At 48.1% G+C, this 18,585-nt stretch overlaps 2 protein-coding genes across 6 annotated transcripts in view; both read right to left on the minus strand.

Moving 5' to 3' along the window:
- LUZP1 (leucine zipper protein 1) overlaps positions 1 to 1,798 on the minus strand; it is a 34,935-nt gene extending 33,137 nt beyond the window's left edge. The window contains exon 1 of one of the 2 annotated variants that reach the window (XM_063419107.1): positions 730 to 1,798. The gene's annotated coding sequence lies outside the window, so the exon portion shown is untranslated. The remainder of the gene's footprint in view (positions 1 to 729) is intronic. The other variant, XM_063419106.1, reaches the window with a different exon arrangement.
- A 3,306-nt stretch (positions 1,799 to 5,104) lies between these two features.
- Positions 5,105 to 18,332, minus strand: HTR1D (5-hydroxytryptamine receptor 1D). Of its 4 annotated transcripts, none has more exons than XM_063419004.1 (4): positions 17,936 to 18,332; positions 11,636 to 11,679; positions 11,250 to 11,303; positions 5,105 to 9,574 (listed from the first exon to the last, which is right to left on the minus strand). In XM_063419004.1, the coding sequence occupies exon 4, from the start codon at positions 8,477 to 8,479 to the stop codon at positions 7,343 to 7,345; it is 1,137 nt and encodes a 378-aa protein (XP_063275074.1). In that variant the 5' UTR covers positions 8,480 to 9,574; positions 11,250 to 11,303; positions 11,636 to 11,679; positions 17,936 to 18,332; the 3' UTR covers positions 5,105 to 7,342. The 4 variants fall into 4 exon arrangements, with proteins under 4 accessions (XP_063275074.1, XP_063275076.1, XP_063275075.1 ...); XM_063419006.1 differs by lacking the exon at positions 17,936 to 18,332 and adding an exon at positions 17,396 to 17,929; XM_063419005.1 differs by lacking the exon at positions 17,936 to 18,332 and adding an exon at positions 15,967 to 16,074.
- Positions 18,333 to 18,585: the final 253 nt, after the last annotated feature.

Below are 18,585 nucleotides of genomic sequence, written 5' to 3' on the forward strand. Positions count from 1 at the left end.
GCCACCGGCTTCACATGCCAGCACATGGGACACCTGACAAAGCCACACGGGGTAAGTTTCAGAAATTTTCGAAAGAGGCAAAGAAAAGTTTCACAGTGTTCCATCAATTAATTCCCTCACGACGGGGGAGGACAGAAGGCTGAAGTGATTAACAAAGTCAGAACATCAGAAAAGCACATATATAAAATAAAGTTATTAATTATATGATAAACGTGGGCGGGCTGAGAAAGAAGGGGGAATTCAGGAAAAATAAGCAACAGGAAAGGGAGTATGTGGCTGCAGCGAGGGGAAAAAAAAAATGGTTATCCACAGAAAACGCGTTAAGCGCCTGGAAACCTCCAAAATCTCAACCAAGCCCCAGCCAAATGGTTTAGGAACTTCCTTGCGGGCAGCTCGCGACAGCGAGCACCGGCGGGACCGTGCCCTTCCCGGGCGGGGACGGGGCCGATCTCCGCTCAGGAAAGCGGCTGTTCCGGTCCCGTCGGAAGGAGCCCGACGGCGGCTCCATTTCCGAGCGGCAGCCGAGGCCCCGGCGGGCGCCTCAGGGCCGGCTCTCCCGCGGGGGATCCCCGCCGCCGCCCGCGGGCCACCCGGCCTCGAGGCACCCGCTCGCCCGCACGGGAAGGGACGGGAAAGGCGGCGGCGGTCAAAGACAAAGCGGATGCCTCGAATTCCTCCCCGCCCCGGCGGTCTGCGGCACCCCCCGCCCTCCGCCCCTTCATCGCCCACCTCTGCCTACCTGGGCGGCAGGAGCGGCCAGGCTTCCCTCGCTCCCAGCCCGGGCTTGGGCAGCCGCAGCCCGCGAGGGGCTCCGGGGCTCGGACGGCGGGTGCGGGCGCTGACAATGAGGGGAGGGACGCGGTACCGGGCGGCGCTTGACGTCAGCGGGAGCGGGGCGGGGGCTGGCGGCCCGGCCCGGCCCGGCCGTGCGGCTCCGCCGAGCCCGAGCCCGCCCCCGGCCCTGGGGAGGCGGGCGGGGAGCGGCCGCCATTTTGGGGGGGTCGGAGGGCGCCCCGGGCGTGAGGGGAAACTTTCCGCAAGGCCTCAGGGAGGAACTGGCCGCGCTGGGTGTTGCGGGTGCGGCGCAGGCGATTCCGTGGCTGGTTTCACGATGGGTTCGTGCTCCAGAGCCTGCGGGACAACCCCTTCTCCGGCCCCGGGCTACCACTGCCGCGGGGCTTTGGTGTCGGCGCAGGCAGTGCCGGTCCCGGCTCTTTAAAAGAGGACAGATCCCCGCGCCAGGCGGCACAGCGAGGTTTTGTCCTCCTCTCCCGTCTCCCGTCGCATCCCCCCTTTAGTGCCATCTCTTGGAGAGTTTGGGACTGGGTGGTCCATCCAGCTGTGGTTGGTTCCGCCTGTGGTGTCTGCAGCCCGGGGATGCCGAGATGGGATCAGAGACCAGAGATCTCCCCCAGCACTAAGCGGGAGGAGCTGCTCGCGGTGTGAGCGGTGAGCGGAGCCCGGCACTGCTGACACGGCGAGGGACACCGGGGAGCGCGGCCCGATGCCCTGTGCACCATAGCGCTGCCCTTGCCCAGCCGAGGCCACAGCAGAGGCCGGTGGGCAATTCCAGCCTCCCGGCCCGGCAGCAAGATGTGACAGGCTCGGAACCTACTGGCCATTGTGGGGACATCTGGGGAAACAGTGGAGCTGCGTCCTCACCTTGTAACATCCCTCATTCCGCTTGTCCCTTTCTGTACTTTTGTCTGCAGTTTCCGTTGACTGTACTAAGTCCCCCTCAGTAAAAATTTTAAAGAAAGAAGACACTTTCTCTTAAAGCAGACAGAGCTTCCTTAGTTTTTCTCTACATCATTTCTTTTCCCTGGACAGAAATTTCTAAGTCTCTAACCTCGCACCAGTAAGCTGTTTTTTCTCTGAAGTACCAGCCTGGGCAGTGGCAGCCCTTGTTGCCATGGGCACTGTACCACCAGCTGCAGCCGTGCATGACATAGAGCAGGCAGGTGGGATCCAGAGATTTGACATTTATCATTCCCTGGGTTTCCATTCACACTCTTCCTCATACTGCAGACCCCACCCAGCAGCTGGTTCAGTTGCTGCCTTGGTGAGGGGCTTCTTTCTCCTCCTTTCTCAGCTCGGCTCAGTTTGTTCCCCTGACCTCGCTCTGTCACTCGTGCTGGGTGGGTCAGGACTTCACCTCACACCTTGTGCTTTCCCTGCAGCAGCAGTTCACTGTGCCAAGCTGCTGGCATCTGGTGCCACAGGAGGCTGAGGAGTGTCTCTCAGTCCTGAGTGAGCATTTGCTCTTGTTTGCACTACTGCATGATGAGGACTCGCCATGTCTGCAATGCTTATCCCTTGGTTAGGAAGGATGGGTGCCAGATTTCCAAAACCCAAAGTAGGGTGCCAGCATCACTGGTGGAAAACTTTTTCCCCAGATGTCCCCACAATGATTGATAGAAAAGTTGTATAGTTTCAAGGGAGCAGGGTGTAAGTAATGTGGGCAGGTGTGACCAGAGATGACGGGCAAGGGGAGATGACAAACACAATAAAATCACAAATGATATGGGGAAACAGCAGAAGCTGTCACTCTGTCTGACAACAGAGGATCCATATGGGTGTAGTAGCTTTAAACAAATAAAAGTAACTCATGCATCTTATGCACAGCTTGATAACGTGAGAAGTGGATGGCTCTAAGATGCCATGAACACCAGAGGCATGAGAGTCAAAACAGATTAGCCAAATTTATAGAGAGCAGATTTCTCACTCGTTATTAAAAATGTCTATCTGAGTTATCTTTCAATTCATGAAGTCCCTGAACTGACTCTTAAGGTTTTCTTGCTATTCTGTATTCTGTTTGTATGGGTGGATTTAAGTGAGGTGTCTGAGTTGGTCTTCTTGCTGCTGATACATGCAATTGTATGTCCCTCCTAAAATTACTGGTGTGTATGTGCTGCTTCTTCTGCACCAGTTCTGGGATTTGTTTATCAAACTGGCAGACAACTAACTCAGAGTGAATACTTCTCTGCCTCTAGTGAGTTGAACTAGCCCACTGTTTTCTAAGCCAGTGGTTCTTGCTTCTCTCTGCAAACTAGAAGTGGAGATTCTCCTGTTATTACCTGATTCCAGGTGTTCAGGTTTTAAGTATTTGAAGATCAGAGTCATGGTAAGATCCTGATATTTGTTGAATTAATTTCTAACAGCTCCTGACAGAGCTGGAGCCTTGGTTGTGCTAGATGCCACACAGAGTTTAGGAACAGTGTTAAACACAGCAAGCAAGGAAAAATAAACGAAATCATGCTTGTGCTTCATGGCTTGCTAGTCTCACATCATTATCAGCAGTCTGTATGGCAATGTAAGCTTTGTTGGGTTTAGGGTTTTGTGTGTGTAACTGTTTCTTGTTCCTGGAACAGGAACAAGAGTGTCACCAAGGTGTCACATGGTGTCAGCAAGGTGCCACCATGAACCCCCACAGAAGCCTGCAGCTGTGTCAAGTTGGTAAGATTTGGACTGGATAAGTGGAGTGTGAAGGGAATGAAGAAGTGGCTTGGTGGTTGGGCTGAAAGGCTCATATCCACAACATGAGGTCCAATGGGCAACTAGTTCCTAGGGGCATCCATCAGGGATGCAAGCTTGTCGGTCAATAGTGATTAATGTCTTTATTAATGAGCTGTCTTGCACTGTCAGCAAGTTTGCAAACCGAACACCAAACTGGGGAGAGCAATTGCAATATGGTGTAGGTCAGGCTGGGGAAGAGGACCTCCTCCTCAGTAACAGAGCTGGAAGCACAACTGCTGTGGAGATGTAACTTGCCACCAGCAGCTGGAGGTAGTGTTTATGTGAAAAAGATGACACAGAGGAAGTCTGGCAGAAAGGGCTCTTAACTCCACATTTCCTTTTTTTTTCACCACTGATGAAATCCAAATGCAAAATCTGTTACTGACCAGAAGTGTATGGAATATGTGTCTAGTCACTGGTGTTTTCAAGTGAATCATCTTGGCTGTATTGAAAAAGAATTCAGAAAAGTTGGATGAATTTTGCTGGAGTGGTGGGAATTCCTCACCTGTGAGTGATAAGACCTCACCTGTAGCAAAATTGTCTTAATGTAAATTGCATGGGAACCATAGCTACAGCTGTCTCTCTTGACATTTGTTCAAGGACTTGCAAGGTTTACTGCAGAGGGAGTTGTGAACTCAAAAAAGAAAAGCAGGGTGCTGAGTAGTTTCCATGGTAGTTCAAAATTTGGAATTGTCTATCCATCATGAACTGCTATGGAATAGACAGGAAAATACAAACCATCAGATCTTCACAGTACCAAAATACCTTTTGCATTAGAATATCAGAGTGGTAAAAAATCATAATTGTAAACAAAAGCATTCTGACATTGTGTTATAAAGTGTGTTCTGCAAAAACATTTCCATCATATCATAGACTGATTACATATACAAAAGAGGAAGAGGACTTTTGGGGACATTTGCTTGTGAGGATGTGATCTCTTCATCAGTAGGGCTTCATATACTTAAGTAGTCTTACATATGCAGCATTTGTTCCTTTGTACTCCCCTGACAAGGAGCTGTTTTCAGACTGGTGAGCATGGTGGGATTGCTTCAACCCACAGGCTGTCAATGACCATCTTTCTTTCACATAGCAAGGTTCAGGTTTGTCCTAGAGGAGTGATCGTGTTCCACTTTCAATTGTCCTGCCAGTCTTCAGTCTTCTCCACATTGCTGACACTCATCCTCTTCCCTGGTTGTAGGAATAACCTGCACTGGAATTTACTTGCGGGGTGCTGCAGTGAACACACGTGCTTTGATGTATATTTAGCTATTTCTTCTGTTTTCAATCAATTTTATATTATCATTGAAATAACTATCTTCTTGGACATATCAATATGTACTTTTATACAAACAACATCTTTTAACTTACCTTTGTGCTCAGTATTGCAAGAGCTTCACTGGAGAGGTACTGAGATATCACTCAGCCCTCATGCACCTTCTGTGAAATACATTTGTGTGCTCTGGACTGCAATTCACAGAGCATTGTAAAACATGGTAAATATGGACATTGATCTCTGTGACATGAGAGCCTCCTCTTTCAACTCAGGGGCTGTGGGTGTTATTTATCTTTAATTTATGATCATCCCTAGCAAGTGTTTTCACCTACCAGTTCCATATCACTGTTTTTTTCCAATATAAATTACTCAGGCATGCTATCAAATATTTACTAACAGTAAGAATGGTGTAATATTAGACCATGTGCCTTTTAAAATCAACCTATAATCTAATCAAAGAAAGGGCCTACTTTGTTTACTCTTGAATTAAACAGTGTCAAGAGTGGTGGATCATCTTCCTATGCTGTATTCTGTTCATCATTGAAAATCTTCAAGAGTAAGAAATACAGGAAGAGAACAAAAGCATAGTTGATCTAGGCAGGGGATGGACTAGCCAGCCTCTCAAAGGCCCTTCCAGGACCATGATCTGTAATTTTAAGTTTCACACTGAGCAGGTGAATCACCCAGGGATCTTGGAAGTCATCACAAACTGGCCCCAAAGTGAACATTTTGGTCCATCATCAGAGGAAGATGAAAACTTGACTGCTGCTGTAACAGCAAATTGAGCAGTGCCAGGGACTGGCCTCAGGTGTGGGAATTCAGTTGTCTGCACTAGTTAATGGTTCAGGCCTTCCCTGTGGGCTGTGTTAGCTCACACGTCCCCAGGCAAGGCACCAGCTCAGGAGTGAGCACAGGAGAACCTGCACCAACAGTGGGCACTCTGCACACGCTTTGGAAACAGATTGTGTGGACATGGCCACGCAGTGGCACCATCAAAATCTCTTAAGCATGGCAGAAGTAGATCAGTGCACTTTTGGGAGGGTGGAGGAGCCATTTCCCAAACAGAGCAGCCTCAAATGCCTCCAGTGGGAGAGAGGATGGCTGTTCTAAGACCACACAACTGCTCTGTCTGACTCTGCAGCATGTGAGTGGTCCTGGGGCATCACTTTATGGACCACCCTCAGCAGAGGCACCTGCAACATGGAGAAGCTGCAAAGCTGTGCTGCCAATGCAAAGGAGAGGCTGAAAGCTGTGGTGGACATGCACTGTGGTGGTGTGTTAGGATGGCAGTGCATGGGGGAGATGAATTGGACTAGGCTGAGAGATGGAAGGGTGGTCAGAAGGGTGATGGGTGATTTTCAAAGCAATGTGTGGCTCTCATATTCCGTATAGACATGACACTTCTAATGTAAAATGCCCAGGGACTAAAATGTTGCATGAAATTTGGGCTGCACCACTTAGTGTGTCTTGTCTGAGACTTCATCCAAGACTTCCGTGTGCCAGCTTCCCACCTGCCAGATCAGGGAAATAATCCCAGAGGCAGAGAAGTGCATGTTAGAAGGGACCTGCTCTGTGACCCCAGCAGAAGATCCTGGCAGTGATTCCTGACCACAGTTTGTTTGACCAGTACTTAAAGATTTCCAGAGACAGGGATGCCACATCCACCTCAAAACCTTAATTACTAAGAAAGTTTTCCTTGATGTGTCACTTTGTTCTCTCTAACTTCCCATATCTTGTCACCAAGGAGTGAACCTTCTGGCTATTTTATGAGGTCCTAGTCATTCCACACTGGCACTAACAATATTCTCCTGTTTCAGTTTATGCATGCAAAAAAATTAAATGACAGAAATAGAAGATCAATAATTCTCATGCTATTTATTTTGTAGCATTTCTGCACTGGTTGTTCTATTCATGATAAAATGTGTAATAATTATTTCAAATAAATTGTCTCCTTTCTACACCAAAAGCATAGCTTCAAATGCATCATTTGTGAAATATCCACATAACTTAAATCCGTGCAATGCTGCTCTGCCCTGCTGCTGATTACACTCAGGCTGTGTCACACATCTGAAAAAGTTACAGGTTTTATCAGCTTCACATGGGTAAGATACATGCCATAGAAAATGTAATTATCAGGTCCTGCTCTCCAGAAACTTTCTCAGCCAACATAAATGGTTAATAATATACAGCAGAAATACTGACTGGTAAATACACACACAATTTCCCCCCACCAGTTTAGAAGGTGTGGCAGAACTGGATAATTGGATGAGACAAGCTCCCTGGTTCACACCCCTTGCCTCGTTGCAAAGCTTATTTCACGTGTTGTTGATCTTATATACAGACATGATCACTGCAGAGACCATGGACAGGTTCTGTTATGGCATGTACAATCCCAGACAGAAAGTATCAAATTGGCAAGAAATTCCCAGTTACATGCACAGAACAGGGGAGCAGCAGAGATGGCAATTACCACTCCGTTCCTTAGGAATAAAAGCATGGGAAGTTGCAGGTGGGCTGAGATTGCACAAGGGTCAGTCACACAAGAGGAGAGTCTCAAGAGGAGCGTTTTTTGAAAAGTGTTAGTTTTTGGAAAGCCTGTTTAAATTCTTCATTAAAAGCTGTATAAATGACTGGATTGATTAATGAGTTTAGGTAACCCAACCAGGTAAAAAAGTCCTGCAGGATGGGATGAAACCAGCAGGCATCTTGGCAGATTGGTAGGACTAGGGATGTGACAAAAAAAGGCAGCCAGCAGAAAATGAAAGCTCCCAGAATAATGCCTAAAGTTTTGGTAGCTTTCCTTTCTCTCGCAGCAGAAATTCTTTTCCTTTCCAGCGCACTATCTGCAAGTTTTATTTTAACATGACCAATAAATATTGGGGATGCACCTGAATGGGAATGCCCTTCATGGAGGCTGGCATTGATGGAGCAGAGGGAGGACCCTGCAGAACCGGTGATCAGGTGTGCAGTAGTAAAACGTTTCCCATACAGCGAGGGTGGCTTCAGAATCCTGGATCGAGCTGCTACATAAATTCTACCATACAGTATCAGGAGGAGCACAGTTGGGATGTAGAAAGCTCCACAGGTAGAATAAATCGTGTAGGAGATCTGATCCGTGCTTACAGCACACTTGGCAATTTCCTCGTGAGCTTTCACCTGCCTCCAGAAGAAGGGTGGCACAGAGATGCTGATGGATATCATCCAGACCACGGCGATCATGAGCGCTGCTCGGCCGGCAGTGCGGCGCTTGGTGTACTCCAGAGCGTCTGTGATGGCCCAGTACCTGTCCAGGGCAATGACACACAGGTGCAGGATGGAGGCCGTGCAGCACGTGATGTCTGATGACAGCCAGATGTCACACAGCAGCTGGCCAAAGGCCCACGTGTGGGTGACAGTGTAGGCGATGCTGACGGGCATCACGAGGACAGACACTAAGAGATCAGTCACTGCCAAGGAGCCGATGAGGTAATTTGCAGGTGTGTGGAGCTTTCTGGTCAGAAAAATTGTAATTACGACAAAAACGTTTGCGAGGATTGTTGCCAAAGTTATAACAGACAGAAGGATTGACAGTGAAACCTTCAGCCCTAGGAGTGTCCTTTCATTCCAAGGCAGTGGGGTTTCAGTGACATTTAATGATTTATTTGCTGAGCTCTGGAGAGAGAACTGTGCTGAATGGTTGTACTGAGTCATCCTCTGCTCTGATCTCACCTGCCAGTGTAATCTTTTGGGGATGATGAAGAAAGATGCTCACTTTTTTTGATAAAATAGAATTTTTCATACTTTGGTCCAACACTGAAGAATTATTAACTTGTTGAAAACTTCAGCTGATGCAGTAGATGAGGTACTCTCCTATGCAAGATTTTCCATCACATCACATCAATTACACCACTGTTAAAGCAAAATGTCATGCAGACATGAGTCTGGTGTACAACAATGAAAACAGTACTGTAAGTGATGGGAATTTAGGTGGTTTTCATCTTGAGGAAAATGAAATAATTCTTTATTCTCTTTTTTCACACCTCCTTTCTGACCTAATCTTCTGCAAAGTTGCATAAATCAATACTGAAAGGTGAGAGATGGAAAAGAAACATCTGGGCATGCAGATGATGCCCCTTTGCTTGAGACAAAGGTACCCTCAAGAGTATTTTCCTTTCCTCTCTAATAGCTGAGTGTCATGGTTTTGGTATTTACAAGGGACACTTTATTAGTTGAGTACTTAATATATAAAGCAATACTTCTGGATTCTATCTGGGAACATAATTTCTGCCGGATTTGCAAACCAAGACTTCTTCAAGTACAGATCTCCATTCTCATTTATTTCTCCAGACTATTCAGGTTTTCCCTTCAACCATTAGTCTTCAAATGCTGAAGTCAGGTGTTGGGTACCAGATCCCAATGCATTGGTGCACACATTACAGCACAGCATGCAACCTACAGGCCTTCCATCCTTTTCCTTGTCTTCACCAGGACTGGATTTCCTGAAGTCTTCACAAACCTGAAGGAAACATCCTAAGACAGATTTCCATCAGGCCTTTCACTCACTTCCACCCATGAGAACCAGAATGTCACTTATGCCAGCCCAACCCTTCTTGAAAGAGATCCTGAATGCGGGTCGTGAGTGGCTTTGAAGTGTGCTCTGAGGGCTACAGGGAGGAACAGGGAATTTCTGCAAGGAGATAATCACCAGGCCAGCCTTCTCCCAGGCACCAAGGAGAAGTGAGTGCCTCTCTCTGTCGTGGCTGGTACCAATTCAACCCATCCAACGCAGAACAGGGAGCCACTCATCTGTGGAGCAAGAGGAGCATGATATTCTACATGGAACATTTGCACTTTGAACTCAAACAGCCTCTCTTCAGCTCTTAAATCCTAATATAAGAAGCAACACTTTTCAGTTTGGTGTGTTTGATTTTTTTGTATACAACCACCTTCTGTGAGTCAAACATTTTCAGACATGCTTTTTCTTTTGAGGTGTTCTTTTTTACTGAGGAGACAGAAAAGTCTCACATTTCACACTAGACTATTACTTTCTTGATTTTTTTTTCTCTAGGAAGGGAATATCCTTTCCTCATGGCCATTTTGTGGTACTGTGCAAAGGTTTGATTTATAAGAATTTTTGAACATAAAAATGTTTAAAAGTGACCAAAAAGTGACAAAAGTCCATCAAATCCTGTCACCAGTCTCTGGCAATGCCCTTTTGTCATTTTCTGGTGCTTTCCCAATACTGATACATTTTTTTTTAGAGACAGAGACCAGATAAACAAACAGTTGTTGGTGTGGATACCCCATAGATATATACTTCACCATAATGGTGTTTTCTTTTCTCAGTTTCCTAATGATTTCTGAGAAGTACTTTGCTTTTTGAATCATTGCATAGCACTGATCTGATGTTTCCACAGAGCAGTCCCAATTAATGTAATTCCAAATACCTTAACTGGTAATATCAGCCTTTTTTCCCTGTCTGCTCATCAGTTGTTTCACCTGTGAGTATTGTATTCCTTCTCCCAAATTTTAACTTAAGCTCTTTGCAGCTCTGCACAGTCAGTCCTTGTCTTTATTACTCTGAAGAGCTTTGCTTCATCATCAGATGTCATCACCACACTCTTCATGGACTTTCCAGATCACTCAAAGCCTCTTGAGAATCTAAATAATTGTATCAGTTGGACTTCACTTACTCCATATACTCATCAGCTTTTCTTAATTAATTTAACAGATTGGTGAAGCATAACTTACTGTAGTAAAGTCTGAACTTTACTGTTCTAACTGAACTGAACTAACCACCACATTTACCGTGTGTACAACAATACATTGTTATTTATAATTTCTCCTAACTGGCTGTAGGTGCAGATTCCAGGTTGTGGCTCAGCAGTTGCTCAGATCCTTTTGGGAAGCAGCAGCACCGTGGTTCTCTTGCAGCTGCAGCTGCAAAGGGGGTTGAAGGGGAGGCTGAGCCCCTCACACTTTGAGTCACATCAAACTCTCTAGCACTGTCCAGTAGTAAAATTTTGTTGTTGTTCCTTTGGCCAGAAATAAATGTTCCACTTGTAATATCCCCCAGTTTATCTTTAGTGAATAGAGATGCTGAAGTTAATATTGTTTCTCTAAGGAATTGCCTTTTTTTTTCCCCATACCTTTACCATCCCTTTAACTCTCTGACACAGTAATGGCTCACTTCAGAGCTCTCACTTTTAGAGACTAAGAAATCTCTTACCTGAATACTGGGCTGATCATACATCCCACACAGGAGAAAATCTAAACTAAAACCACCAGACACATTTATTAACACTATTAAAGACTATTAAATTACTGTATTACCTAAAAACGGAAACCAAATCCAACCCTGATGTCAGTTGTCATGGAAAAAAGAGCTATCAAGCCTTTCCCATATATTGTATCAGCTTTTTCTCTCTGTTACAATATTCTAGCAATATGAACTAAAGTGAACTGCACCTCACCCACTCACCTGTGCATGAACAAGCCTGTTAGTTGTCCTATTGCTTCCACCAGCTTGCAGTCACTGTGGGGAAAAATAAACTGATGTGAAACACGGTGTTTACAGTCCAATGAACTAATCCAGAGTTCAAATGAATTCTAAATCTTCAACATCCCAGTAAACAAGCAACCCAACACTGGGAGAGAGTTGTACTGAAATCACACATATACTTGGTTGTTGAATTAATTTTTATAAATAAATTATATTTTCCTCCAATGTGATCACCAAAGGAAAAGAACCAGTGTTTTACAGAAATGCTCCAGTCAGTACATGATTATTTATCATGTACTCAGGAAGAGTTACCATCTAAACAAAATGAACATATTCCCAGTAATTTAGTATTTCAATTAAGTTACCTTTTACTCAACAAAAGAATGATGACTACAGGCAAGTTATTTTCCTGTTAAAAAGAAAACGAAATTAAGTTTGTGTAAAGTACAGATACTGAAGAAAAATAACAGTAAATGACAAGCAGTCATTAAATTATGTCAAGTACGAGGTCATACTCGTAACTGCCTGTTAAAGAAAGCAGAACACAAATGCACAGACATTACAGATCCTGAAACAGCAGAGCCCAGGGGTAGGAAGTGGCCATGCAGCATATCCAAGGTGTTTCCTGAGAGCAGAGGGAATGCTGCTGGGCAGGTGCTCACAGTCTCTGGAGCATGAGCAGCACTGGGCAGAAGCTGCGGGTTGAGGTGATGCCTGGGAAGGCTGACCTGGAACAGAGACTGCAAAGAGCTAGAGGATAGTGGGTATTTATTGAAAGGCCTTTAGGGTACACCTTGGGCAGGACCACAGCCTGACCAGGGTTACACCCAAGGTGGACTTAGAATGGTCACAAAATGGACAAACAGTCACGAGGCCTCACACTTTTATAAGTTTTGGTCCATTTGCATATTGGGGTTTAATTGTCCAATTACAGCTCCAGGCTGTGAGGTCCCATCCTTCTTGTTCCTCCCTTCAGCCCACCCTTGTTTGTGCTTTTGGGCCTGAAAACTTGTAACAGTTGTCCTTAGTCTGCATCTGGGAAAGGATTTGTTCCATCTCCCTGTTCTGTGCAGATCTGAGTGACAATATGAGGCTCAGAGCTGCACCCCTGGGCAGCACAAATCTGAAATACATGAAAACCCAAACTGAAGGCCTCACAGGAATACAGTTCGAGCCAGCAGCTCAGGGTGCAGCCGCAGTGCCAGCTGCAGGTTGAGCTCTTGTAGATGGCAGCTCCTTCAAGACATCTGAGACTGCCATGGGAGCCCTTGTGTGGAGCTGGTGAGGAACCAGGTGTGCCTGTGCGAGGTGGGGCTGCAGCGGCCAAGGGGCCCCGGTGGTGCAGGTGTGGCTGCCAGAGCTGCTCCTGCATGGTCAGACAGGGAGGTTTCCTGATAACATCCTGCTGCTGATGTTATCACTCTAGATAAGACAGCTTTATTGCCTCCCGTGTGCCGCTGGCTCGGTGCGTGTGGTGGCAGTGCAGCCTGCAGGCAGCCGAGTGCGCCACAGCCCCACCCGGCAGGGCACGGCAGGTTTGTCACCCTGGATTGTCCCCGGGTTTGTCACCCTGGATTGTCCCCGGGTTTGTCACCAGGTTTGTCACACTTCGCAGGACGGGAATCCTCTCAGGTGCCTTGGCTGCAGCACCACTGTCCTTGGTCCATTTTTCCTTGGGCTTCACCTGGTGCTCTCGGCCATGGACTGTGGGTATTTTTTTCACTTCTAAGTGCTTGAAATAAATTGAGGGTGATGTCACAGCCGACCAGAGCGAGGTTTGCACAGCACAGCACGCTGACATACAATGTCAAACTGGAGCAGACCACAGCGTTGTGCTGGATGCATGCAGGCAAGACTTGCTACAGTCAGGAACAGCACAGGGCAAAGGAGGGCACAGCTGTCCTTGGTTTATCCCAGGAGGGCACAGCTGTCCTTGGTTTATCCCAGGAGGGCACAGCTGTCCTTGGTTCATCCCAGGAGGGCACAGCTGTCCTTGGTTCATCCCAGGAGGGCACAGCTGTCCTTGGTTCATCCCAGGAGGGCACAGCTGTCCTTGGTTCATCCCAGGAGGGCACAGCTGTCCTTGGTTTCCCCGCGCTGCTGTCCCTGTGGATTGTCCACACCACTGCCTGGAATGCTGGTTTGGCAGTCAGAGGAAGATGGGGCAAATGCAAATGAAGATGTGGCAAACCCAAGCAGTGAGGATGACAAACCGAGACACAGAGTGACTCTGGGCTGAAGAAGTGTCACAGTGATGATACAAGCTCAGCAAGCAGCACTTCATCACAGGAAGGAGCATTTAAATGGAGAGACAATTCCAGACACTGCAGAGCTATTTAACTTAGCAGAAGGCTGAGCTCAGGGTCTGGAAGGTGCAGCCAGGTCTTGTGCAATGTGAACAGAGAACACACTTTAGCTGTTGGTGATAACACTGGCACTGCTTCACAGTTCAGGGTCCTCACTTAAAACCAGGCACATCTTAGGAAAAGGTGCTCTGTGTTCCAGCTCTGCAGTTTAACTCAGAGAGCAGGGGAGGGTCTCTCTGAGGAAAAACCGAGCACCAGGTGTGCCAAGGCAGGTGCCCTGACAGGCAGGAGAAGGCTGGGTGGCACCAGGAGCTCCTCAGGACCAAGTGTCATCATGTGAGCTCTGGGCATGGAGCTGCAGAGATTGCCCAGATAACCAGAGGTGCTCAGTCTCAAAGGTAAACAAAGTCCCAACACGTTTCTGTCCCTTCTGGAGCACAGCAATTACTGGGGAGTGGGGCAATTCCTGCAGACTGTAATTTCATGGTGCAGCTGACACACTTTGCTGGGCTGCAAGGAGAAGGCTTCAATGCACCCCTGCAGAGCTGGGCTGGAGCAGGATAAATGATGTGTACAAAATAGATATGTTGAAATAAAAATATAGAATTTACTCTTTTACTAAACAGAACAGAAGAAAAAAAAAAGGAAAATGAGATAAAATGTCCTTTAGTAAGTTGCACATTTCCTTTAAGTTCACATTGAAGTTAGAGGAATTAGGGAATTCATTTTCTTCTCTAGAAGCTGGGGAATTGCAAAGGGATGGCTGAGAGCAGAACCAAAGTTCAGCAAACTACTGAAAATCCATTTTGTAACTAATTCTTACTTTTCATTTAAATGTAGAATCCACTAAATAGTCCAGGTCTATTCTGTCATGCTGAAAGAGTGATCAAGCAGTGAAGCTGCTTCCAGTGAGAGCCAACAGCAGGAGGCCAGAAGGCAGGAGAGGAGGTGGCACTCTGGCCAAGAGGAGCCCCTCTGAAGGCCCATTTCAGAGCAGAAATTAAAAGAGGGAGCAAGTTTTGAATACATTCTTGCATATTTGGGACAACTGACTCAAGCATGCATCATAGAGTAGGTATGGAGCCCAACCTGAAGACAAAAACACTGTTCAAACAACATAAAATACATTTAGACTCAGCTCTAGGGATCTGCCCATCCAGAGATCACAACAAAACCTGGATGCAGCTCCTGGGAGAAAACCAGGCAATGCTACTGTGCATTGCACTGAAAAATGAAAGGTACAGTCTGTGTAAAATCTGCATCGGAATTTCTGGTCAAGCCCAGCAGTAGCTGGGCCCTTTAGGGCTGAACATCTCTCTTCACTGCCAGTGAGGGGAGCTGGTAGAGAAGAGTTTGTGTTTCTGGAAAAGTGAACCTGACTCTGTGAGCGTTCCCTCCAGCACGGCTCATGCAGCATGGCTAGATGTCCAATCTGCCAGGATCACTGGGACTGTTTCCAAGTAAATCAGGCATTCCTATTTTGTTCATTTGATATAGACAACAGCATTCTATATCAGAAACTATATGCAAAACTTTTCTCATTTTAAATAAGCAACTCTAGTAATTGGCAAGCAAATATTAGTCATGTTTAACACCTTCACTCTCCCCATCTTCTATTTTCACTCAGCTTTTAAGAAATTATTGGTGGTTTTCTCTCTTGCCTTTATTTACACACCACCAATATGTATTAACTATCCAACCCATTGTTAATTACCAAGTTAGAATTGCTGTTACACCTTATAACTAAATATTAATTATCAAGGAGAAAGTCTGGGATTTAATGGGCAGTGATGCTGGTAGGTACTACATTACTTTATCCACAAGGATTTTTCAGGGCTATCCATATGCACAAAGTTTCACTTTTATGCTTTGGCCATTAGTCTTTGTCTGACCTTTTTGTCCAGTCCAGAAGTCAAGAATTATTTTTTTTTTTTTCCAGGAAGGATCTTACAGGGTTGCCTGCAAATGGATTTGAAAGGCATTGGTTGATTTGCTAATACTTGCACTTACATAAACGGGTATGCCTTAGAAATACAAGCTGTGATGATAGATCCTAATTGGTCTGCCTAACTATAGACATGAATTAGAGTGTAGCCCTGATTGCCAATAATGAGGATGAGAGAGCTTCAGAAGGCTCCTCCTGCCCACTTCCTCACTCAGTAAATAAATGAACTTTTGCAGAAACGTGATTTACACTTCCTGGAATAAGCACCCTGCATCCTCCTACCCTCTGTCCTGAAGGCAATTCAGGAAAAAACTGGGAACAACTTCTGCCTGAATGACCTCCAGCTGCAGGAGATGTGTGGAGGAGCATACAGGGATTTTACCTAGACAGAAGCAGGATGAAACACATTCTACCATTCAATTCTACAATTCACTGGTAGTTTTACCATGATAGGAATGAGGAAGCCCAGTAGTTGGTATTCTCAGTAAAGGTTTGGGTGATGAAGTAGGTGGTGTGTTTCATCCAGTGGAATAACACTGCTGGGGAATAACACTAGGGAAGAGAATTAAGGTTAAAGTTGAGTTTAAGGACAATTGTGTAGTTGAGGTAGAAATGAGCAGTTCTCCTGTTGTGTGATGGAGAGAAACCAGCTCAGCAAAAGCTCTGCACAGTGTCAGCTCAGTGAGCACTGTCAGCAGAGCCAGTGACAGCGTACAGGGCAAAATAGCAAACACCTTGGCAAGTGTGCAGCTGGGAATGAGGATCTTGATAAATCTTGTTCTGTTCATTTTGGGCAAGGCCAAATGGCAGCCTGGCATTCAGCTCTGGGCACTGTTCCCAAGAAGATACAGACCACATGGCAAGAAATCAGAAGGAAGCAGCAGGAATCATCAGCAAAGAAAATGTATGGGAATAAACTGCATGGGAACAGGGATGTTGGGGTTGAAAGAGCACAGCTGAGGGAGATGTTCAACAGTCTTTCTGTGCATGAAAGCCTGCAGAACAGGAAGGAATAGTCTGTTCCCTGTGGCTGTGACTAATATCACTGAAAGGAGAGGGGGTTAATTACAGCAAGGAAGACTGAGCCATTAGGAAAACTTTGGAGATAGTAAGAGTAGTGAAACAAAGTCTTGCTTAGGGACACTGTGACATCTCCATCACAGAAAGTCACAAGGAGAAGTCAAACAATCTTTGTGGAGTGTGATTTCCTATAGTCAATGAAGTACCAGGAAAGTAAAGTGAATTAGTCTACCCCAGGAAAAGAAACTTCCTTTGCAAAATGAAGGGGACAACTGACTTTAGAGAGGTACATTACTGACATCAGGCTCACAACTGGGAAAGGGACTGTGTCTCTGGGGAAGCATTATTCTCCTTGAAGCCCCTGTTCCAGTTTCATGCACTGCTGCCTGTAGTTCACTGGAAAATCCAGACTGCAACGCTGGCAGTCCTTGTTCCTGGCTGGGTCCTGCCCTTTGCTGCAGGACCAGAGCTCATCCCAAAGTGGTTCACATTCATCACTGATGCAACAGGTGACAGGTGCTCTGTTGGCTCCATGTGAGAAAACTGCATTTTGTCCTGAAAAGCCTGCCTTGCATCCAAGCAGGTGCAGGTATGGATAGGTGAGGATTCCAAATGTTCAGTATTACACTGGCAACTCCTGGCTTTGCACTAGCACCTAATCAGAGGTGACCTTTGGCCACCATCACACGTGAAGCAGGAGTGAAGAAACCTCTGTCACTAGTGGAATACAAATCAGGATGGTGTGGGATAATAATGGGACAACCCTTAAAGTAACCCAAAGCTTTCCCCAGGGCAATCTACATAAAATTACACTTCTAACGTGGTCACTTTATATATACAGTATTAACCTGTACCTGGAGGAAGAGACCTGCAATAAGCGTTTAAAGCTCTGTGAGCTTCCCTCGCAGACACACGGCACGAAGGGTCGCTACAGGCTGCCCTGTGGCTCGAAACACTCAAGGTCAGGTTGGACGGGGCTCTGAGCAACCTGATTCGGTAGAAAATGCATCTCGTGGCCGGGGGGACAGACTAGGTGACCTCTGAAGGTCCCTTCCCACCCAAACCACCCGGTGATTCCGCGCCCGGCGCTGCGGGGTCCCGCTGTCCGCAGGGCGCTGCCTCCCCGGAGCTCAGCCCGCCCCATCCACCGCAGAGCCGGGGCCGTGCCGGCTGATCCCGGGGCGATGCTGCCGCAGGCCCCGGCCTGCAGCTCCCGACCCCCGCTCCCGTTCGCCCTCCTGCGCCCCCGGCTCCCCGCGCTGCTCCCGGGGCCGCCGCAGCGAAGCCCCCAGCGCTCGGTCCCCGGGAGCCAACTTCAGCCGGGGCCAAGCGCCCGTCCCGTCGGCAGCGCCCCGGCATCGCCCCGGGACATCGCCCCGGCCGCCAGCACTCACCCGTGTCCCCGCTGTCCCGCTGTCCCGCTGTCCTGCTGTCGCCCGGCTCTGGCAGCGCCCGCCCCGAACAGCGGCGGCCCCGGCCGGGCTCGTCGCGCCCGCGCTGCGCTTCCCGCTCCTCCGCTCCGCTCCTCCGCTCCCCTCCCCTCCTCTCCCCTCCCCTCTGCTCCGCTCCACCGCTCCTCCGCTCGTCAGCCTGCCTGTGCTGGCTGCGAGCCGGGCAGCTCGGAGCTCTGCCCGCTCGTGCCTCGGGGCAGCGAGGGTCCCTCCGGGCCCGGCCCGGGGTGTGCGGGGCCAGCCCAGCCCTGCCCGGGGTGTGCGGGGCCAGCCCAGCCCAGCCCTGCCCGGGGTGTGCGGGGCCAGCCCAGCCCAGCCCTGCCCGGGGTGTGCGGGGCCAGCCCAGCCCAGCCCTGCCCTGCCCGGGGTGTGCGGGGCCAGCCCAGCCCAGCCCTGCCCGGGGTGTGCGGGGCCAGCCCAGCCCAGCCCTGCCCGGGGTGTGCGGGACCAGCCCTGCCCGGGACCAGCCCTGCCCTGCCCGGGGTGTGCGGGACCAGCCCTGCCCGGGGTGTGCGGGACCAGCCCAGCCCTGCCCGGGGCGTGCGGGACCGGCCTGCCCGGGGTGGGGGTCCGGGGGCTGTTTGCGGCCCGTT

Source organism: Prinia subflava, chromosome 24 (assembly GCF_021018805.1).
Source record: "Prinia subflava isolate CZ2003 ecotype Zambia chromosome 24, Cam_Psub_1.2, whole genome shotgun sequence".
NCBI classification, from domain to species: Eukaryota; Metazoa; Chordata; class Aves; order Passeriformes; family Cisticolidae; genus Prinia; species Prinia subflava.